The sequence below is a fragment of the Porites lutea genome, chromosome 1 (assembly GCF_958299795.1).
Source record: "Porites lutea chromosome 1, jaPorLute2.1, whole genome shotgun sequence".
In the NCBI taxonomy this organism is placed as follows: Eukaryota; Metazoa; Cnidaria; class Anthozoa; order Scleractinia; family Poritidae; genus Porites; species Porites lutea.
The window spans coordinates 42,362,312-42,385,617 of NC_133201.1; the positions used below are offsets into that span (position 1 = coordinate 42,362,312).

General features: G+C 39.7%; 5 protein-coding genes across 6 annotated transcripts in view; 4 read left to right on the plus strand and 1 right to left on the minus strand.

Moving 5' to 3' along the window:
* Positions 1-23,306, plus strand: part of LOC140951534 (uncharacterized) — a 262,305-nt gene that overhangs the window by 103,720 nt on the left and 135,279 nt on the right. The gene's annotated exons all lie outside the window — the stretch shown is intronic.
* On the plus strand, positions 850-2,257 carry LOC140929964 (uncharacterized protein F54H12.2-like). Its single transcript, XM_073379643.1, has one exon. The coding sequence runs from the start codon at positions 850-852 to the stop codon at positions 2,182-2,184; it is 1,335 nt and encodes a 444-aa protein (XP_073235744.1). The 3' UTR covers positions 2,185-2,257.
* On the minus strand, positions 5,140-6,568 carry LOC140929974 (uncharacterized). The gene is made up of 2 exons (XM_073379651.1): positions 5,975-6,568; positions 5,140-5,889 (listed from the first exon to the last, which is right to left on the minus strand). Exons 1-2 carry the CDS (start codon positions 6,566-6,568, stop codon positions 5,140-5,142), a joined length of 1,344 nt encoding a protein of 447 aa, XP_073235752.1.
* On the plus strand, positions 17,569-21,036 carry LOC140929982 (uncharacterized). Its single transcript, XM_073379657.1, has 7 exons — positions 17,569-17,623; positions 18,135-18,568; positions 19,204-19,357; positions 19,907-20,092; positions 20,322-20,504; positions 20,600-20,782; positions 20,948-21,036. Exons 1-7 carry the CDS (start codon positions 17,569-17,571, stop codon positions 21,034-21,036), a joined length of 1,284 nt encoding a protein of 427 aa, XP_073235758.1.
* On the plus strand, positions 21,166-22,797 carry LOC140929994 (uncharacterized). The gene is made up of 7 exons (XM_073379664.1): positions 21,166-21,183; positions 21,289-21,426; positions 21,550-21,697; positions 21,818-21,967; positions 22,073-22,245; positions 22,369-22,516; positions 22,637-22,797. Exons 1-7 carry the CDS (start codon positions 21,166-21,168, stop codon positions 22,795-22,797), a joined length of 936 nt encoding a protein of 311 aa, XP_073235765.1.

A 23,306-nucleotide genomic window follows, 5' to 3' on the forward strand; every position in this document is an offset into this window, starting at 1 on the left:
ATTCACCTACAAAATAACGTAGAACTTTTCTTTGGTAAACTTGAATACCTGCTGGGATTTTCACCAGAAGAAATTATTTCTAATACCTCTACCGCTGAAAGACAAGTGGATTTGGAGTATGGCTTTCACGACCTTTTCATTTACTGTGATCTTATTCAGTCACAATATGTTGGCGATGCACTGGTCCCTTTGCTTCGAATTGTTCCCGTAGAAGGAGAGGATGGCCAGCGAGTCAGTAAATCGTTTTTGCGCCCTCAATATGTACCTGTCAGCAGAAAGCAATTTGAAACCATCGAAGTCAATATAAAGACAGACACAGGGGAATCTGTGCCATTTGAGTTTGGAAGAGTGTTGTTAACACTTCATTTTCGTCAGAGTCAACCTCAGTACTTTTAAAAAATGAAAAAACTCCACGCCCCAAATCATAAGCTTTACGAACAGTACTATGTAGATCAAGCCAGACAAAAGGTGGAAATTTACCCGCATTTCACGGAGCTCGATTTCAGCGAGGTTATGGCTTAGGATCCATATTTAAAGGTCTGTTCCGCTGGGCGATGCCCCACCTGCAACAAGGTGCTAAGGTGGTTGGAAAAAAAGCTTTACAAACGGGTGTCAATGTTGCCCAAGATGTGCTTGGCGGAGATAACATTAAAACGGCAATCAGCAAACAGGCTAAACAAGCTATAGGTAACATGACGTCCCAGAAGTCACAGCAAGCGCAGTCAGGAGCTGGCAAAAAACGTACAAAAAGGAAAGCGCAAGGATCAACAATCAGTTCGCCTCCGGGAAAGAAAGCAAAAACATCTCCACAGCAGAAGAAATCGAAAACCATTTTTGATAAAGAATAGAATGGCCTTCGTTCATCACGAGTCACGCGAGTGTACTAAATCAGAGCTGGATCTTTTTACTATTCCTGCGACACAATCCTCTATTCACAAAGGGCAATGGATTGAATATCACCCTCTCAGCAACATCACGGACACTGGTCCTATTGAATTTAACGTATCTGGAACCGGAGAAGAATATTTAGATTTAGCGCGAACACGACTTTATGTGAAAGCTAAGATCACGAAAGCAAACGGAACCGCGTTAGATGCCGATATTCAAGTGGGTCCCGTAAACCTGTTTTTACATTCTCTGTTTTCACAAGCAGACGTTTCCTTGAATGAGCGACTTATATCTGCATCCACAAATACTTACCCCTATCGTGCCATGATTGAGTCTTTGCTGAACTACGGGGAAGAAGCTAAAACAAGTCAACTTTCTATGGCCATGTTTTACAAAGATACTACTGGAAAGATGAATGTAGTGAACCCCTTGGCTGCAGACGATGAAGCAAACCTTGGATTAAAGGCTCGCTATGAGTTTACCAAAGAGAGTCATACGGTGGATATGATGGGACCCATTCACAGTGATATATTCTTTCAAGACCGGTTGATGCTCAATGGAGTTAATTTAAGAATCAAACTAAACCGAGCCAAGAATGTGTTTTGTCTTGTGTCCTCAGCAGCCGGAGCTAATTTCAAAGTGGTTATCACAGAAGCCATCTTGTTTGTACGCAGAGTCAAGGTTGCCTCTTCTATCATTCTAGGCCATGCAGCTGGGCTAAAACACTCCAGCGCCAAGTACCCCATTCGTAGAATCGACTGTAAAGTGCTCTCTATTCCAAGAGGATTTAGTAGTTTTAACCCTGACAACATCTTTTTGGGTCAAATTCCCAAGCGCATAGTATTGGGATTAGTGGACACAGAGGCTTACAATGGGAGTTACCGTACCAACCCCTTCAACTTCAATCACCACAATTTAACTCAAGTGGGTGTGTACGTGGACGGAGAACAAATTCCCCGAAAACCTTTGTTCCTGAAGTTTGACGCCGCTGGTGGTCAAAATGTGATAGCCGGCTATCAAAGTCTTTTCTCTGGTATTGGAAAGCTTTCCCAGGATACGGACAATCAGATAAATAGAAGTGATTACGGCTCTGGTTACACCTTATTCGCATTTGATTTGACCCCAGATCACTGCCCGGGAGATCATTTTGAGCTTATAAAACAAGGAAACCTGCGCTTGGAGCTTCATTTCTCGGAAGCACTCGCCAACACGGTTAACCTTATCGTCTACGCTGAATTTCAAAACGTGATTGAGGTCGACGCAAACCGAAACGTTCTCTACGACTATACAAACTAGAAATGGACACCATTCAACTGACCCTTATTTTGAGAAAGGATAAATTTACACGAGGTGTGTTTCAAGGCGTGTATCCCTCAGACAAGCTACCTGCAAGTGTTTCGCAATACCCAGCCCTATATATCGCCAATGTGGATACGAGTGACAAGCCAGGTTCGCATTGGGTGGCGTTTTATTTCACCAAGGAGCAAGAGGGAGAATTTTTCGATTCTTACGGAGCACCTCCCAGCAAATATTCAGGAACATTTACTACCTTTTTAAACAACAATTCTAACCAGTGGATTTTTAATACTGAGACATTACAGAGCATTTATTCCAAAGTCTGCGGACATTACTGTTTGTATTTTGCTTTATATCGTAGTCGGCAAGTAAGTATGAGTACAATTGTGCATCGTTTTTCTAATAACACACGTAAAAATGATAGTCTTGTCAAGCGATTTATTGAAACACATTTTCCTATAAGTCTTCCGAAATATCGCACTGATCTAAACAAGCAAAGAGCACAAGCACAGCACAAAGTTCAATAAATAAACACCTTGTAATTTCTTTTCAACATCTTTTATTGAGTGAACAAAATAAAGAGATGATTTACAATAATAATAATAATGTCTCTTGTGGTGATTTTATAACTTTAACCAGCGCACGGCCTCAGGGCGTGGACTCGCATTTCTTCGCCGCTGTTTTTTCACGGGGGATACCGTCACAGGTGGGCTAGGTAGCCAACGGGAAAGACTGTTAGGGGTTTCGTCTCTCACCCTTGCTTTAAATTCTCGAACAGCACTTTGCCTCTGTGGATTACGCACTAGATTTTCCGGGACATTCTTTCGGGCCAGACCCCTCGCAAACACCGACCATCCTACTGGTTCAAATCCTTTGCGGTGACGCAATGTGTCGTTGACTAGGTCCACCAGATGAGAACCTGGAATGGGTTTGGTTTCATACAAAAGCTCTCCTTTATCATTCCAATGCAATACATCTTGATGCTCTTTAATTTTATCCAACAATTGTCTAGCCTCGGCTTTGTAAATTTTGGGTACACTTTTCATGACCTCTGCCTCTACGGCTGATGAAGTGAATTTTTCCGGGACAGGTTCTTCCGAAGGTTGTTCATTTTCTTCTGGTTTAGGTGTTTCTACTGCTTTGGGGGTTGATATTTTCACATGAAGAGGTTGACCTTTTCGCTGATCGTAATAAGTCAAGTACCGCTGCAACACTTGATTGTAAAGCCTAGCTTTTTGTTCATCATCAAGTTCTTTACTGGATAAAATATCGGTCATTTCACTATCCAAGTTTCTAAGAGTTTGTGTGACGGGTGGGGTTAGTATCTGCTGGCGTTGCTGTAATCTTTCCAAGGTGTTCTCGGGCACGAGAACCATGCGCTTTGTGTTATTCATTTTAGGTAAGAATCGAACTTAACACACGGAGAACGGGAAGTAGCAAAACACTTAAAAAATTTCCTCCGTGTTGTACCAACAATTTCTTTTTCTTATCGAATGGTGAACTTTTTTCGGCTAAAACGATCAAAGATTTCTTGTGAGGTAAAAGTTTTTTCTTGGCTGGCTTACTGACAGGCACTGTTCCTTTAAGCACGTTTAAAACACACTCACAAATGGTTCTTACTAAAGCGTCGTCTGCCACCTTCAAAATGGCTTTACGCTGAGCTGGTGTACACTTGACAAGCAGTTTCAGAAAATCGTGGTTCTTTCTAAGTCGCTGTGCCATCCTCAACTGAAGAAAAATGATGTGGTTCACGCTTTTTATACTTTTCTGACGTAAGCGTACTGAGTCTCCCCGGGGAAAATATTCGTACGCAGCCGGAAGTCGGTAGGCGTTTCCGGTTTAAGATCGCAAAATAAATATCCATAGGGTCTATTTGTCGCATCCTCAAAAGCTTCTTGCATGTACTTGACATGACCGGGAAACATTTGTCTTGCTAAATGATTGACTTGACTACTATCACGCGGACTTTTGAACACCACTAGGTAATGCGAATTCAAGCTCATATCTCTCAGTTCTTTTCCACGATGAAACATGTTTTGGAGAATAAAGATCACGCTGAGATTGCGATGGTGACAGCCCTTGGTAAACAAATTAGTCATTCGCTGATCATTGCTAAGCTCGTGCATTAAGTCATCAATGACGACTAAATTCCGCATAGAGGGATTAATTAGGGTTTCCAGTTCACCAGGCACTCCTTCAACAAATATAATGTTCGGAATAGTTTTAAGCATCTCATCGTAGGCTGGTTGATACATGCCATAACACCAGATGATTTTTTCCGGGGCATCATCAATCATGTCTTCTCCTGCTTCTAGTAAACGTTTTACAAACTGACTTTTCCCACAACATGTTGGGCCGGCCACAAGCGCGGGGAAAGGATGTTTCCATCTCGGGTCCATGATCACAACTGATTAACTTAACTGCATGCACTCTTGTTTATAGAAAAACTGTTTTGGGTTCAGCCTCTTTGTCATACACACGAATCGCATTGGTATTTTGTAATTTTGCAAATTGAAGCCAATATTTTCGTTCTATTTCCGATAAGTCGTGGACTTGAGTTAAATGATTTGCTAATCGAACTAAAAATTTAGACCCGCAACCTGGAATCAGACAATGTTTACATCTTAGTCTCTTCATGTTTCCCCTCTGAAAGGTTGGTTAAAACTGAACTAAACTGTTTGAAACATACAATTTATCGGGCAGATCGGGCAGAAAGGGCATAAAGGGCACCTTTTTAGCCCTGTGTTTTTTCCCCTGGGCGCGCGTGGAGCTCTCGCGTGTAAGCCGTGCGCGTTGAGTCAGGAAACAAGTCATTTTTTTCAGCCAACTTAGTTTTAGTTACAAGTCACACACTACAATGTTTGAAAACTCTTTGTGAGTAATGAAATTCTATACAAATTTTCAGTTCCAAGAACAAAACTAATCTATGTACAAGAAATTATTTACAAAGCAGCGTTAAATGTCTAATGGAATGGTGGTTACCCCATCGTCCAATACTTTTCTTTTGGGGTAAAAGTACGAAAAACCATCACGAACTTGTTCGTATGTATACATACTGTTATTGACTACACGGAAACCCTTGTTAAGTCCTGAACTGCTTTGTTTGGTCAGTAGAACATTAAGATATTTTTCTTTATTGATATCATTACATGTTTTGTTTACTCCTTTGCAACTAAACTTATCGTAGGAACCAAAGCAATAATAGGTTTTACTACTGAGACCGATTATTCCTTCCCCTGACCATTCTTCTTTGAAAAGACCGGGTGTTCGCTTATCATATGCTTTGTTCTCTGGTGTATCGGTTCTGGGGAACCAGTTAAACTTATCCTTTTGAAATTCTGCCCTTAACTCAGGTTTGACTAAACTATCAACTGATGGACCCGCGATCGCGATATAGGCAGAGTCTGTATCCATTTCACAATACTGAAAATCACTACGATCTAAATACTTGTCAAGAAAATCAAAATAGAACTGAAGCATTCTGAGTTTAGCATACTGATAAACAAAAAATCCGATTTGCATGGGTAGATTCAACTTGACCGTTTTCTTGCAAGACTGGACTTCATAAGTGTTGTCTTCGATCCGGTCAATCTGTCTGAAGAAGGGTGTGTTGATAAGCCGTGAGGCCTTTGTTTCTTCGCAGAACTTAACCTCTCTGTGGCGTTCTTGGTCCGTGATCGTCTTCCCGTAACTGGAATTCCCGACCTAATAAATAATGTATCAGAACATTAATAAGGTTTGCATAAGGAAAAAAGTGGCAAAATGCTTTTACAAATGAAATCATACTTACTAATTTCATTGTATCTGCGATGATGGCTTTGTTCGGGTCCACATCCCCAGCACGCCTGGCATCGGAGACAGCTTCTCCAAAGGGCTGGAAACAAGGAACGGGTGTGTACTCGACCACTTGGTAAATCCTGGTGACTTCTAACCCGTGCTCCAAGTACCATTTAATGAGCGGTGTGGCCAACAAGATCTTTTCTCCAAAATAGCTACCTATTAGACTTCTACGAGGTTGAGGCATGATATGTTGCTCCTCGGCAAAGGTTTGCATGTATTCACCAATATCTTCTTTAGAAATCTGCGTATTTTTGAAGATTGGACACATTTCGGAGAACTTCGGTTTCAGATGGTCAGGTACTGTGATGTCACACTCGACAACACCAAAGAGAGACTCGTCTCTGATAGCTTTTATAATCTGATTTTCATCCAGGGTCTGGAGGTGGTCAAGGGGTCGGTGAAACTTTCCGTTCATGAAATATTGTACTGCAGAGTCAGTTTTTTTCATTCGGCGCCACTGGCACTCCCACATCTCCACGAGATTGTAGCCTTGATCTCTGATATAATTTGAATTTGCTGTAGTTTCTTCCCTGACCTCAGCCATTGGTTTCTTTCTTTTTTAATTAATTTCCTTTCCTTTAGTTAGGTAGCAGTTATGACCATGCCACCAACAGCCGTGGAACTGGAAAACTGTTTGTGAAGGACCATGAAAACCATCCACTGGGAGCTTTCTTTCACCTATGCGTTTTTCCGTGTCGTTCATCTGGTGACGTATGTGAACTCCCATTTCCTCAGCTTTCCATTCCAACCACTCCGTGGCCATCTTGGTGGAGCTTTCTTTTTTGAAGTTGGTTTCTTCGCGTCGTCTCGTAAAAGATCCTGTGGGCATGTTTTGCATGATGGCCCAGAGATAGAGAGCGTTGGCGTCATATCCTACTATTTTCTGGCACATTTTTGGTTCTTTGCCTTGATCTATTAACTCTCTCTCTGATCTTGGTCTTGTCTTTTTCATGATATCGGTGGAAGATGATGCTGGGGCCTCCTACCATATTTTTCTTGAACAAAGTGTATAAATCTTTATTTTTCTCGTCAAAGAGAGAAAAGTAAATGCCAGGTTCCAGGGTTGTAAACAGATAAGTCAAGGTGACACCGGCGATAGAGATTCCTTGTCGCAGCATGTCAATGTTCTTGTCTTTCCAAAAGGCGCACATCTTTTCAAGGGCATCGCAGAAGGGTTGGACGTCAAGGTTGTTATACCAGATTAGAAAATCTTTAAATGTCTGCATGTTGTTGTCAGACCACACTTGTTGGCAGTACTGGTACTCTTGCTCTGTGATGTTTTCGTTTTTCAGTGTAGAGAAGAAGGCGTCGTGAGGAGGAAGAGAAGGGTGGTCTAACTTGTCAAGCGAATCCATCCATTCGTATGGGAAGAAACCTTTGGTTTGCGGACATTCGTACTCTTTCAGGAATTTGGCATAGCTGAACCCAGGAGCAAGAAAGTTGGTGACATCGAGAAAGCGAAGGTGGTCGGTCTTCAAGCACATGAAATTGTTGTTACGTTTTATGGTGAACTGTACTTCCTCATTCTGGACTAGGACAGGCAAGAGAAATTCTTTCACAGCATTCAAATCATATTTTCCAGAATTGAAACCAAGAACCGGGAGTTCTTCCAGGTATTCCTCGAATCTCTCTCTCAGCTTCTTTAAGGGGTGGACTTTTTCTTCTGAGGTTCAGGATGGTTCGCTTCTGGTTTATCGTCCACATACTCTTCATCATCACTCTGTATCCGGCCCATGTCTGAATATGCCTGCCAAGTTTTCCACAATGGTCTGCCTGAGTATCTCTCTGAAGAGCTAGAGAAAATTCAGCGCCGTGCACTTAGAATTATTTTCCCTGATTTAGGCTATCAAGAGGCTCTAAAAGAGTGCAATATTGCCACCCTCCACCAACGGCGCCAATGGCTGACAGAGCGCCTATTCAATGAGATTAAGGACAACAGCCTCCACAAATTACATGGCCTTTTGCCGCCACGTAATCTTAGTACTGTAGCCTTAAGGAGTAAGCGCGTTTTTAACGTTCCTCTTTGTAGAACAAATAGACTAATGAATAGTTTTATCATGCATAACGCGGCTATTTTCTAATGGTTTTATTGTAAATTCGCGGCTATTTTCTTAAATTTCATGACGTTGTATTTTGTTCCTTTGTTTTATTTATTTACTGATATTTATTTATAATAGTTAGTCTTAGTATTCAACGTATTGTACAGTCCGTAATCCAGCCCTTGGGCTGCAATGGATTTTTAATAAAGCTATCTATCTATCTATCTATCTATTCGGTTCTCGCGTTCGCGATCTAAAGCTCGGTAAAACGAGGCACCTTGCTCACTTTCCACTTCATCATCCAGGAAGGCACGATCTTCTTCTGTCTCAGATTCTATGTCTTCTTCTTCATCATCGGTCTCCATAAGATCTTCTCCTTTATCATCGCTATCTTCTTGGACGCTAACGTCTGTACCACTCTCTCCGGTCTGTTGTTCTGACTTTTGTTTTATTTCTTCTAGCTTTTGGTCTATCGCTTCATACAGGAATGAAAACTCTTGCTTCATCAGGTCGGAGCTCTTTTGACTGATTTCCACTAGGCAGGCTATCATCTCTTTGACGAGGTGTTTGGAGTCCCCAGTTGACACAAAACACTTGGGGTGGTCGTAGTCTGGGACATTAGAGCAGACACTGACACTTAGAGGGATATGCTTGGCGTTCCAGGTGAGTTTGTCGGTATTATTTAGGCCAGTCTGACGATTAAACATGCATTCGAAGTCAAAGGTGGCTCTGTATGGAAAGTACTTTAAATGTGGTGGAATGGTGAAGCCTTCATCTTCGAGCAGCTCAAAGATGGTGGGTGGCGTCTTGTACGCACCGCCAGGGAACTTGTAATGGACTTTAGCCTCGCAGGTTCTCTCGTGACGATGTAACATACCCACATGTTTCCAGAATTTCCCACATTGAGAGCAGCAGTAAGATTTGGTGTATTTCTTCAAATCTTTAATGTAGGAGAAATGGCGCTGGTAAAGGTTAAGGTAGAGGGTACTTGGATAGTGACAAAGAGATCGATGATCAGCTCAGCGGCAATCTCTGGCTTGGTATCATTGGGTTCATCGTCTTCATTTTCTTCCTCATCTTGTTTGGTGGGCTCCAATGCATATACAAAGATATTGACTTCATATAGGTGTTCTAGGTCTATCAGTTCTTTCAGCTTTACACCACAAAATTTCTTTTTCTCAGGAAAAAATTCTCGATATTTCTCATAGTAATGCTTGGCATCCCGCTCCAGATTTTTCGGATGACAACCATTGTGAACAGCCAAGGCCCGCAAGAAACAGAGATTGTCTTTGTATGGTTTACCAGTCTGTCGGTTTCGATCTAAGGCAACAATACCGCGATTTTCCACGATGTAGTGAGGCAGACTTTGACCTCTCCCTATCGGATGGCCTCGTAGCTAGGTGACGAGAAGAAGAAGACGACAAGAAGCAAGTAAAAAGTTACCTACGACTAATCCTTGACACAAAATATAATTTTATCTTACTGAAATATAACAGAAAAGTTCACTGCTTCCTACCTGTTTCCTCGTCCCTTGGACGTTTCTTACTTAAAGAGGGTTTGGTATGAGCCGTCTTTTGACGTGCTTGGAATGGTGCCATATTGTGGAATACGTCTCCGCAGGTAGTACATTTGTATTCCCGTTGAGCTGCTCGGCGCTCGTGAACTTGTTTTTCGTGCCGTAATAAATGCGATTTTCGTCTGAATTTCTTGTCACACTTAGGACAGTCGTGCTGTTTCTCGTTGATGTGTATCTGTTGATGTTGTTTTAAATTATCTGCTCGAGTGAATACTTTTTTGCAAGTGGGACATTCATGTCGCGTCTTTTTAGCGGGAGGAGATATGTCTACATCATCCTATAAAATAAACGTAAATCGTTTAAATGCCTGACAAACTATGTGTTTAAATAAGAAAAGTGAGTAAAGTAATTACGAAAACACCTACCTGCGAGGATCGTTTTCTCCCAGCTCCACTCTGTACTTGGTTAGGAGAAGGCTGAGAAGATAGATATGATGAGACTCAAAGTACTTAAACTACGTTTTTACGTGTCAACAAGGACAAACTTTACCGAACACTTACCGTTTCAAACTCTTTCTCCCAATCATTCCATGGCTGCAACACTTCAGCAGGAATATTGGAATCTTGCAAAGGTGTATTGGAAGGCTGGACCTAGAATGAAACTACGTGTTACTAAAAGAATCTAGCCTTGAATGACATTCAAACGTTAATAACGTACCTCTTCTGGAAATGTTAAGGTCATCATTCGATCCACCGCTTCAGAAATCTGATCGCTTGGTATCTCGTTGTGCCAGATGAAATTTTCAAACTCTTCCAAAGTGGTGAACTGGTTGAAGGCCATGACTACTCGCACTCAACTTACTCACAATGTGTGAACGATGCGCTTGGCAGTGAGCAGCTTTTATGCCGTTCAAACAATGCAAAATACGGCAACCAACCAGAATGCTTCGTCAAACGAGACAGCCAATGAGCGTCTTTCTAATTCCGGTCAACCAATCAAAACAACTATGACATCATAGTACCCCGGAATACATATGACATCATCTTCCGAAAATAACTAAAACCTGTCAAACCGGTTATACCAACCATGACCGCCACAAAATAAAAATAGCACATGACCTTTTCTTTATGAGATTCCTGCGCATTTTACTCATGAAATAAAGACGAAAGGTTATGACGCCATCGCCGTTAATTGATTCCTGCGCAAGTTAATGAGATTCCTGCGCATTTTATTCATGAGATCAAGACAAAAGGTTATGATGTCATTGGCGTTAATTTATTCCTGCCCAAGTTAATGAAATTCCTGCCCAAAAAAGAGGTTAATTCGGTGCGCCCTATACTACTTATATCATTTTAGGTCATAGGACATTCCCTCTGCAATAACCGTGGCCGCACTTTTTACTTATAAAAGATTAAATACATTTTTACATTATGTACAAATGGTACAAGCTCTATTACCTTTCCCAAATTGCTTAAGAAATAACTGCAGGAATGCTTCAACGGGCAAATTCCAATTATTTGTCAAAAAGTTAAGAACAATTAACAATTAGTTTTAATTTCTTGTATCAACTTCAATACAAACAACTGGAACAAATTAAAACCATAATGATTACTTTTTGACAAGAATTGAAATAACCGGTGAGAAATAAGAGGATTCTTTACAACGTAGCACACCAGTTTCCTGGAGATAAAGACAACGTTTACTAACCGTGCAAATGCAGGAGACCAATTCGTAGTTCTCCACAAACACATCACGACAGATGATAAGCACACTTTAATATGGTAGGTAAAGAGACTATCTATTTAAATTTTCTTCACCATATTCGTTTCTAACAGAAATTGTTTGCTATCTCAGCCTAAAGGTTCGGCTTTAGTGAAGATTAAGAGTATATTCTCTTGCAGAGGATACTGAAGAAGGATTTCATTCAGAGCGTAAAATTGTTCCGCAGTGCATGGCAAGAAAATGAGGCGATGATGAGCAACACACGACTGAACATTTCAGGCCTAGGCCAAAAGTCGAACTTTTCATGAGACGAACCAAACTCTAATTTGGGTCGACCTAAATTAAGTTAAGATCGTCTGTTGGTTCAGACGTCGAACTTAGGACACGTCGAACCAATCAACTGAACCTGACCAAAAGGCAACTTTAGCCAGCCAGAAGGGTTTCAGTAATACATTTTCTCTCGAACGAGGCTAAATAAACATTTTCAAACCAATTTTTATTTTATTAGGTAATTTTAGTTCGTCGCATGTGAAGATCGACGGATAAGATCTTCAGACGTTCTATCCGTCTGAAGCAGACAGATAGAACGTGTTGGACGATCCAAACTCATTCAGACGAACGTAACTTAGCCAGACGTCGAACTTTTCATGAACTTAAGCCACTTAAAGTTTGCTTCGTCTCATGTAAAGTTCGACGTTCGGCTTAGGCCTAAGTCATGATAGTAACGCTAGGCATTGTGTTGTAAAGACGAACTAATCCTCGGCAGCTTCGGTGAAATTCATTATGAGGAAGGAATTGTTCTTTTTCCTATCCATGCCCCTCTGTACCACGACAACTGATGAACTGTTTTTCGTGTCTCCACTTTCACACTCCTCTGTTATTGTGCTCAGCTTTACGTTTCATACCTACATGGAAACTGAACCATAGCCTTTTAACTGAATTAACAAGAAAGAATGTAAAACATTTTGCAAGAAGAAAGGTTTTTTGAATCTATCCACAAAAAGAAGAAAAGAACTAAATTCGGGAAAGCTAAAGAAAGATTTTAAGAAATAAGTTTACATTTATAGCTTAAATTAAGTTTGTGGCTCCACTGGCTCCCTATATTACAGAAACGCGCCCATTCAAAAACGTCGATCGTGAAAATGCAAATAAGTGAAAAATGACGTTAATTTAGTGTCAATCAAGAAATCCCCTGGGTATATCCCTTTCCTGGTTATTGTTCCTGCTCAGACATCCGCAACATTTGCCTATTCTTCGATGAAGAATAGAACTTTACGCGACTAACAATAGCTCAGTCTGTTTAAAAACTGTCTAAATTTACTCCGAATTAGCAGGTGACTGTTAAACGCTTCAAAATTGAAAAATCCTCGATGATTGTTGTTGATTTTGCCGTAAATAATTCAATGCACTGACTTAAAATGAATTTTTACCTTTTACAAACTTCTTGGTGTTCGAATCGATCGATGAAATATGAGCGCAACCGATGCGTTAATAGTTTGTTTACATTTTGTCACGGGTTTTGGATAATATTGTAAACCTTAAAATTTACGGGCAAATTCGACGAAAAAGCACTCTCACTTACATTCTTCATTTAAGATATTGATTTTAGCAAAGTATAAGGCAAAATTAAGAGCGATACTTGCTTTAAGAACGCTATAACTACATATTTAACGGCCAAACCTAAACAGCGATCTAATCCGTCTCTTGAAAACAACTACAACACTGCTTCTGATAATAATATTTATAAACGCTGCAAACATTTTTATTCAATCTTATCGAGTGATTTTCGTGAAGATGAATTTTTAAGTGAAGAATAATTTGGTTTCTGATTAGCTTGAACTGTTTTGCCATCAAAACGATTCGCACGAGACTATCGAATTCGCGAGGGTTTTATGTTAGTGCACGAGGAAGAAAAATGCTTCTCTTTGCATAAACTTGAAGCACTGACAAAGACATTCCAACACTTAAAACAATGGCAACCTACTTCTATTGTTTCTGCATTGTCTCTTGAAAGTGTGAGAACAGTTAACCGCTATGAAGTTCATAAGAGACCGAAAACGACGGTAGTCTTTGAAACTTCGTTTTTGCTCGCAAAGCCTAATGGGTACCCCACTTTTCACGGGCGACGTTTTTCAATGGGTGCGTTTCTGTAATGATATTCCATTCAGAGTTGATATCTTTTTTGCTTTATATTTTTTAGCAGAGGTTCAGATTATATGCTCTAAAGTAATTGTGTCTTCGACACACTGGCAAGAAAACAATGTTTTTTGTCATAGAATTCGGAAGATTCTCCATGCATCTATACTACAGTAACTTAAAATTTCAGCTGTGTCATTTTAAAGGAACTTTTACCACACGCGAAGAATTCAATTTATAAATGTTTGCAGAGTAATGAAGCATAAGCCCTCTTGGTAGATTCTGGAGGTAAAACAAATATAGTAAACTAAACAAACTTATAGTAGAAAAAAAAAGGCCGACATGAAAAGCAAAAATGTTAATTACTTTTCAAATTATCTCCAAAATGGTATTAATTTGAAAGTGATATTTATCTACTGGTTCGTGCGCAATATATATCATTTTAGGTCATAGGACATTCCCTCTGCAATAACCGTGGCCGCAATTTTTAATTATAAAAGATTAAATACATTTTTACATTATGTACAAATGGTACAAGCTCTATTACCTTTCCCAAATGGCTTAAGAAATAACTGCAGGAATGCTTCAACGGGCAAATTCCAATTATTTGTCAAAAAGTTAAGAACAATTAACAATAAGTTTTAATTTCTTGTATCAACTTCAATACAAACAACTGGAACAAATTAAAACCATAATGATTACTTTTTGACAAGAATTGAAATAATCGGTGAGAAATAAGAGGATTCTTTACAACGTAGCACACCAGTTTCCTGGAGATAAAGACAACATTTACTAACCGTGCAAATGCAGGAGACCAATTCGTAGTTCTCCACAAACACATCACGACAGATGATAAGCACACTTTAATATGGTAGGTAAAGAGACTATCTATTCAAATTTTCTTCACCATATTCGTTTCTAACAGAAATTGTTTGGTATCTCAGCCTAAAGGTTCGGCTTCAGTGAAGATTAAGAGTATATTCTCTTGCAGAGGATACTGAAGAAATTACTAACAACCAGTGTAAGCAACGTTCTTTTCAACATTTAACTTTCTTTTATTTTTGTAATGTAAAATTTTAATCGCACGCGTCCAGTTTTTTAGGTGTTCAGGACAAATTTGAGGCAGCCTGCTTGGTGTGAGAAATAATTTAAGATAACAGGCTTTGATTGAAACTTTTAATATAACATCATAGGATAAAAAAGTTAAAGTTAATGGCACTCACCTCTTGAAATGCTTCTGAAAAAGAGCAGACAAAAAGCTTATCTCGATTGACATTCCCAGTCTGAAAACCATCTTGAGGCGGAGAAATGTTTTCCTTATTCCTTTACTTTAGGTCACTTCATGACCAGTTCAGTCTATGCTGCTCGGTAACTAAGCTAGTCTCACACAGCAATTCCATTCTAGAAGAATAAACACTACAACAAGGATTTCAAGCAGAGCGTAAAATTATTCCACAGGGCATGGCAAGAAAATGAGCAACACACGACTGAACATTTCAGGCCTAGGCCAAAAGTCGAACTTTTCATGAGACGAACCAAACTCTAATTTGGGTCGACCTAAATTAAGTTAAGATCGTCTGTTGGTTCAGACGTCGAACTTAGGACACGTCGAACCAATCAACTGAACCTGACCAAAAGGCAACTTTAGCCAGCCAGAAGGGTTTCAGCAATACATTTTCTCTCGAACGAGGCTAAATAGACATTTTCAAACCAATTTTTATTTTATTAGGTAATTTTAGTTCGTCGCATGTGAAGATCGACGGATAAGATCTTCAGACGTTCTATCCGTCTGAGGCAGACAGATAGAACGTGTTGGACGATCCAAACTCATTCAGACGAACGTAACTTAGCCAGACGTCGACCTTTTCATGAACTTAAGCCACTTAAAGTTTGCTTCGTCTCATGTAAAGTTCGACGTTCGGCTTAGGCCTAAGTCATGATAGTAACGCTAGGCATTGTGTTGTAAAGACGAACTAATCCTCGGCAGCTTCGGTGAAATTCATTATGAGGAAGAAATTGTTCTTTTTCCTATCCATGCCCCTCTGTACCACGACAACTGATGAACTGCTTTTCGTGACTCCACTTTCACACTCCTCTGTTATTGTGCTCAGCTTTACGTTTCATACCTACATGGAAACTGAATCCATAGCCTTCTAACTGAATTAACAAGAAAGAAGGTAAAACATTTTGCAAGAAGAAAGGTTTTTTGAATCTATCCACAAAAAGAAGAAAAGAACTAAATTCGGGAAAGCTAAAGAAAGATTTTAAGAAATAAGTTTACATTTATAGCTTAAATTAAGTTTGTGGCTCCACTGGCTCCCTAATATTCCATTCAGAGTTGATATCTTTTTTGCTTTATATTTTTTAGCAGAGGTTCAGATTATAAGCTCTAAAGTAATTGTGTCTTCGACACAATGGCAAGAAAAACAATGTTTTTTGTTATAGAATTCGGAAGATTCTCCATGCATCTATACTACAGTAACTTAAAATTTCAGCTGTGTCATTTTAATGGAACTTTTACCACACTCAAAGAATTCAATTTATAAATGTTTGCAGAGTAATGAAGCATAAGCCCTCTTGGTAGATTCTGGAGGTAAAACAAATATAGTAAACTAAACAAACTTATAGTAGAAAAAAAAAGGCCGACATGAAAAGCAAAAATGTTAATTACTTTTCAAATTATCTCCAAAATGGTATTAATTTGAAAGTGATATTTATCTACTGGTTCGTGCGCAATATATATCAGTTTAGGTCATAGGACATTCCCTCTGCAATAACCGTGGCCGCAATTTTTAATTATAAAAGATTAAATACATTTTTACATTATGTACAAATGGTACAAGCTCTATTACCTTTCCCAAATTGCTTAAGAAATAACTGCAGGAATGTTTCAACGGGCAAATTCCAATTATTTGTCAAAAAGTTAAGAACAATTAACAATTAGTTTTAATTTCTTGTATCAACTTCAATACAAACAACTGGAACAAATTAAAACCATAATGATTACTTTTTGACAAGAATTGAAATAACCGGTGAGAAATAAGAGGATTCTTTACAACGTAGCACACCAGTTTCCAGGAGATAAAGACAACATTTACTAACCGTGCAAATGCAGGAGACCAATTCGTAGTTCTCCACAAACACATCACGACAGATGATAAGCACACTTTAATATGGTAGGTAAAGAGACTATCTATTTAAATTTTCTTCACCATATTCGTTTCTAACAGAAATTGTTTGCTATCTCAGCCTAAAGGTTCGGCTTTAGTGAAGATTAAGAGTATATTCTCTTGCAGAGGATACTGAAGAAGGATTTCATTCAGAGCGTAAAATTGTTCCGCAGTGCATGGCAAGAAAATGAGGCGATGATGAGCAACACACGACTGAACATTTCAGGCCTAGGCCAAAAGTCGAACTTTTCATGAGACGAACCAAACTCTAATTTGGGTCGACCTAAATTAAGTTAAGATCGTCCGTTGGTTCAGACGTCGAACTTAGGACACGTCGAACCAATCAACTGAACCTGACCAAAAGGCAACTTTAGCCAGCCAGAAGGGTTTCAGTAATACATTTTCTCTCGAACGAGGCTAAATAAACATTTTCAAACCAATTTTTATTTTATTAGGTAATTTTAGTTCGTCGCATGTGAAGATCGACGGATAAGATCTTCAGACGTTCTATCCGTCTGAAGCAGACAGATAGAACGTGTTGGACGATCCAAACTCATTCAGACGAACTTAACTTAGCCAGACGTCGAACGTTTCATGAACTTAAGCCACTTAAAGTTTGCTTCGTCTCATGTAAAGATCGACGTTTGGCTTAGGCCTAAGTAATAGTAACGCTAGGCATTGTGTTGTAAAGACGAACTAATCCTCGGCAGCTTCGGTGAAATTCATTATGAGGAAGGAATTGTTCTTTTTCCTATCCATGCCCCTCTGTACCACGACAACTGATGAACTGCATGGGGAGACCAGAACTGAGGGGTCAAGGGACTTAGTTCTTTACAAAGTAATTGACTGCATTAATGCCTTAGTAAAGACACTGTACTACTGATGTTCATACTATGTTTTCTTATCTTTTTTTTTTATTTTTATTATTATTTTTTTCATAGCTGTGTGCAACGGGAGCAACATGATTGTTTTGTGGTTATGCGCTTTCGTTTCACTGTACCTTACACGCTATCCAGGTAATCTAAACGTTAGTAAAGATTTAAAATAGCACCAGTGCACAAATGAACTTAATGTCTTTTAGTTATAGTTAATGATTATTTATCAGCTACGTTGTTCTCCTACTTAAGTACACTTGTGTAAATGCCTTATATAGTATGAAATAAAGAAAGATTGAAGATTGAAAGATTGAGATTCTCGTAGGATACAATACGGACACACAAAACTCTTTCGGAGCTCCCTTTATTCACTCACTCACTCACTCACTCACTCACTCACTCACTCACTCACTCACTCATTCATTCATTCACTCATTCATTCATACATTCATTCATTCATTCGTTCATTCATTTACTCATTCATTCATTCATTCATTCATTCATTCATTCATTCATTCATTCATTCATTCATTCATTCAATCTTTCATTCATTTATTCAGTCATTTATTCAAACTAAAAGGTATACGCATGCTGGAAGATAAGGCACTTGTTTGATGGTAACCTGAAATCATCTAAACTTTTGTTCTTTTAGCTGCCTCGTCTGATTGCGAAAATCTTCCACTGGATATAGCACTCGTTATCGACAGGACCAAAAGCGTGGGAGGCCAAAACTATGATCTGATGTTGGACGCGGTCAAAAGGCTCGTATCCAAGTTTAAAGTGGGTGGAGACCAAACCCACTTCTCAATAATCACGTACGCTGGTGATCCAGAACTTCGCGTGAAACTGAATGATAATTTATACCACAGTAATGACGCGCTGCAGCAGTTTTTGGACGGCATGAAAAATAATGATAAATTAGGGAGCCCCACAAGGACTGATAAGGCATTAAAAATGGTCGGCGAGAAAGTCTTTGTCTCAGAAAATGGTGATCGACCAAAATCTCCTAACATCATGATAATTTTCACCGACGGAGGAACTCATAAAAACTCAGAGGGTTATAACACCGTACTGCCGAAACTAGAGGTGAGCACGCAGTTTATAAGTGCATGTCTTTTCTGAATCCACACCCTTCCTTCTTTCTAATCGTTTCCACTTTGATTAACTTCACTTTGGTGAGTTAAACATATTTCTAATTTGAACGCTAGGACTGTGTCCTGCAGGCTGCAGAACATACGACATTTATGTCCTATTAACATTGTTTTTTTTTTCTTGTTTTTGTATTCTACTTTCGTTTTTTATCTTTTTTTCTTTTATTTAATTTCGACATTTTTATGCAGCCCAAGTGCGTAATGCGTAATTACTGGTAACTTCAAAAAGCCTTAGCTGCCTTGATAGCGTAAAACGCCACGAACAAAGCTAATGACTACTTAGATTGCGGAATATTTAAATCTTTACATTTATAATTATTATAAATCAAACATTTTAGTAACAGGCCAAACAAGAAAAATTGCTAAAGAATCATTTTAATTCATTTTGATTAGTGTTGCTCAAGTATTTTCTGACTGTGAACTCAGTCGATGGCAGATTTTCATGGCTTGACAAAAAATCTTTCAATCGCTAGGCCTTTCTCTCTAGTAAAAGCAACGGAAATTAAGGTAAAAATCGTAAAAAAGTCAACAATTTAACTCCTCTCAGACTTAATTTAAATCATTTTTTAGGACGAAGGGGTCCATCGAATTGCTGTTGGAATTGGCAAAAATATTAAAAACTCAGAGCTTGAAACAATAGCTGGAGATAAAGACCGAGTTGTGAATGCTAAGAACTTTGAAGATCTGACAAACAAGCTGGATACTATTAAGGACGCTGTCTGTAGTAAGTCTTTTTTTTTTTTTTTCCACTTACCTGAACCTACGTTTCATTTACCTGAAGTTATTAATTAGACAACAGCGATAACGTCAAAATGCTCAGTATTGTGAACCATTCGTGGAAATGGGGTGCTTTCCAACTAGTACGATCATGGAAACGGAAATATGGTGTAAGTCCCTCCCTTTCAACAAAGCAACCCTGCTTTAAGTGATGATTTGGTCGTTCGGAAGAACAAAATCTCTAAAGCAGAAAAGACTTCGCTTCTATCGCAAAATGAAGACGGCGCCTGTGAAACACTGCGGTCCGATCCAACCAGTGCGTCAAGAGAAAGCTGTGATGAAGAACCTCACCATGCTAAGGAAGGGTAACAAGATAACAAGGGGTAACGGAAGATCAGTAAAAGCAATTGTACCCCACACTGTGCATCCGATGCCACAAGGCTAACAAGCCCCCTAAAAACCATTGTAGATTACACAGGATCAATAGGGTACAATGCATAGAGAGAAACAACTGGTTAACTCACCCACTTACTTATTCGACATCTTATTCTTGCAGATATCGATGGAGGGTTCACTGAGTGGAGTGAATGGTCTGAGTGCTCGGCGACATGTGGTGGAGGAACCCATCACCGTTCTAGGACTTGCACCAATCCACCTCCAAAAAATGATGGAAAACCTTGCAGTGAACAGGTCAACCTTGGTCCCCCTACAGAAACCGAAAACTGCAACACCCAGGACTGTCGTAAGACCTGAATTCGCTTTTATTATTATTTAAAACTTTGGTGGTGTTGTGAAACAGTCTTATCATAAATTTTCTTTTTTATAATGATTGAGCATTAAAAGCCAATTTAAATTTTGCAAGTAAACCGACAAGCCCTTTACATTGCTACGAGCTTTTCTTTTGTGTTTTTCTTGCATTAAACATTCCTTTTCAACGTATTAAGTGATGGGCCGAATTCGCTTTTTTTTAGCGGTGCCGGGTGGTTACATTAGCTGGTCTAAGTGGGCTGAATGTAGCGTGACGTGTGGTGGAGGAGTTCAGAAACGCTCAAGGACCTGTACCAATCCCCCTCCTTCCGGCGGTGGACCAACCTGCATCGAGCAAAACTTGGGACCCGCCGAGGAAACCCAGGAATGTAACTCAAACAATTGTCGTAAGTATTACTTTTTGGAGCATTAGTCTACAGTTTACTATCAATCAATAGCAAGCTATTCGTTTTCTTTTATTTTTTCTACCATTTCCTCTCAGCGGTACCTGGCGGATACTCTGAATGGTCAAACTGGGGAGAATGCACTGTGACTTGTGGTGGAGGAGTTCAGAAACGTTCAAGGACATGCACCAATCCCCCTCCGTCTGATGGTGGGCCAACCTGCATCGAGCAAAACCTGGGACCAGCTGAGGAAACCCAGGGGTGTAACACGCGAGCCTGTGGTAAGTCATTTCCAATTGACGACTATATTCAGAAACTAGTAGCGTTGGGAGAGTATATATACTTGGGCATCATTGTATTTTTCCATGTGTGTCGTCGATGTTTGAGTAGTCAGTAGATTTTTAATGTTAAGTCTTATTGGACGTGGTTTGGTGTAAAAATGGTAGCATCGGAATTCTTAACATACATTTATAAACTGGCTCACCCAATAGCGGAGACGGTTGAAGAAATATATGTTATGGCCTACGAGCGATAAGAGGAGAAGTGCTAATTATCACGTATTGGCTTTACTTGCCAACAAACAAAGAACCTTTCTAGGATTGTTCGGGTTTGCCGCGGCAAAAGTTATACAGTTAGATGTGGCGTTAGCTGGGTATAATGCACTATGACTTGTAAAAGTCAAGTGCGTAATAAAATAATTGACAGTTAATGCTTCAATCTTGTTTTCCTTGCTAAACATTATAAGTCATGATGACAACTTCGTTCGTCACCAACTGTTTGCCCTCAGAAGACATCAGGCAAATATTGCAGTATTTCATTCAAATACAGGGGAGTCACCTACAATTCTTGCCCTTCCGCCAATCACAACAGAGCCCGGTGCTCCTTGCATCCTGTGTATAAGGGAAGATGGGGCAACTGCCGTGAGTTTTAAATTGACTTAGCTAAAGCCGAGCCTTAACTCTCTATTTCACAGTTATATCATCATTATATCAAGAGCATTGTCTTTTCTTTAATAGCGTTACCAGTCACCACAACATCGCCAACTATTTGCCCTCAGAAGACAACATCAGGCAAATGTTGCAGTATTCCATTCGAATACAAGGGAGTAACCTACAATTCTTGCACTTCTGCTGATTGGCACAGACCCTGGTGCTCCTTGGATCCCGTGTATAAGGGAAGATGGGGCGAATGCCGTGAGTTTTAAATTGACTTAGCTAAAGCCGAGCCTTAACTCTCTATTTCAAAGTAATATCATCATTATATCAAGAGCTTTGTCTTTTCTTTAATAGCGTTACCAGTCACCACAACATCGCCAACTATTTGCCCTCAGAAGACAACATCAGGCAAATGTTGCAGTATTCCATTCGAATACAAGGGAGTAACCTACAATTCTTGCACTTCTGCTGATTGGCACAGACCCTGGTGCTCCTTGGATCCCGTGTATAAGGGAAGATGGGGCGAATGCCGTGAGTTTTAAATTGACTTAGCTAAAGCCGAGCCTTAACTCTCTATTTCAAAGTTATATCATCATTATATCAAGAGCATTGTCTTTTCTTTAATAGCGTTACCAGTCACCACAACATCGCCAACTATTTGCCCTCAGAAGACAACATCGGGCAAATGTTGCAGTATTCCATTCGAATACAAGGGAGTAACCTACAATTCTTGCACTTCTGCTGATTGGCACAGACCCTGGTGCTCCTTGGATCCCGAGTATAAGGGAAGATGGGGCGAATGCCGTGAGTTTTAAATTGACTTAGCTAAAGCCGAGCCTTATCTCTCTATTTCAAAGTTATATCATCATTATATCAAGAGCATTGTCTTTTCTTTAATAGCGTTACCAGTCACCACAACATCGCCAACTATTTGCCCTCAGAAGACAACATCAGGCAAATGTTGCAGTATTCCATTCGAATACAAGGGAGTAACCTACAATTCTTGCACTTCTGCTGATTGGCACAGACCCTGGTGCTCCTTGGATCCCGTGTATAAGGGAAGATGGGGCGAATGCCGTGAGTTTTAAATTGACTTAGCTAAAGCCGAGCCTTATCTCTCTATTTCAAAGTTAAATCATCATTATATCAAGAGCTTTGTCTTTTCTTTAATAGCGTTACCAGTCACCACAACATCGCCAACTATTTGCCCTCAGAAGACAACATCAGGCAAATGTTGCAGTATTCCATTCGAATACAAGGGAGTAACCTACAATTCTTGCACTTCTGCTGATTGGCACAGACCCTGGTGCTCCTTGGATCCCGTGTATAAGGGAAGATGGGGCGAATGCCGTGAGTTTTAAATTGACTTAGCTAAAGCCGAGCCTTATCTCTCTATTTCAAAGTTATATCATCATTATATCAAGAGCATTGTCTTTTCTTTAATAGTGTTACGGTGGACGAATCAGATCATATTTGAGACTCAGTGAACGCCCCGAGTCAAAAATTAGTCTGTAATCCAGAAATCGAGTGAATCGAACTACTCTCTGTCTCCTTTCGGCCTTAATTTCCACGTATCTTCGCACCTTCCTTGTTTACGTGAGTGCGTGAGTTTGATCCTGAAAAAAAAATGATAAAAAGGTAGGAAGGGAAAAAAGAGAAAAAGAGACTCACTAAATTTCCCGCCAGCTGTCAGCTAAGAGTGCCGGAAACTTAACCAAGCAGCTAAGGAAACAAAATACAGATCCATTTCATCTCTGAATATTATATCACGATCACGTAACCCACAGTCTGAAAAAGAAACACTTCTCATGCGGTTGAAATAACAAATATAGGTAGAAGGAAACTGTAAAGTTAATCGTGCAAACATCTT

Excerpts from the sequence above, each read along its gene's own strand:
- LOC140929964 (XM_073379643.1), top strand. The coding sequence starts at position 850 with ATGGCCTTCGTTCATCACGAGTCACGCGAGTGTACTAAATCAGAGCTG.
- LOC140929974 (XM_073379651.1), bottom strand. The coding sequence starts at position 6,568 with ATGGCTGAGGTCAGGGAAGAAACTACAGCAAATTCAAATTATATCAGA. Across the intron at positions 5,890-5,974 it reads TCGCAGATACAATGAAATTA|GTCGGGAATTCCAGTTACGG; the intron begins GTAAGTATGATT and ends ATTATTTATTAG.
- LOC140929982 (XM_073379657.1), top strand. The coding sequence starts at position 17,569 with ATGATTGTTTTGTGGTTATGCGCTTTCGTTTCACTGTACCTTACACGC. Across the intron at positions 17,624-18,134 it reads GTACCTTACACGCTATCCAG|CTGCCTCGTCTGATTGCGAA; the intron begins GTAATCTAAACG and ends TTGTTCTTTTAG. Across the intron at positions 20,093-20,321 it reads CTGCAACACCCAGGACTGTC|CGGTGCCGGGTGGTTACATT; the intron begins GTAAGACCTGAA and ends GCTTTTTTTTAG.
- LOC140929994 (XM_073379664.1), top strand. Across the intron at positions 21,427-21,549 it reads GATGGGGCAACTGCCGTGAG|TGCCCTCAGAAGACAACATC; the intron begins TTTTAAATTGAC and ends TCGCCAACTATT. Across the intron at positions 22,517-22,636 it reads AAGATGGGGCGAATGCCGTG|CTATTTGCCCTCAGAAGACA; the intron begins AGTTTTAAATTG and ends CAACATCGCCAA.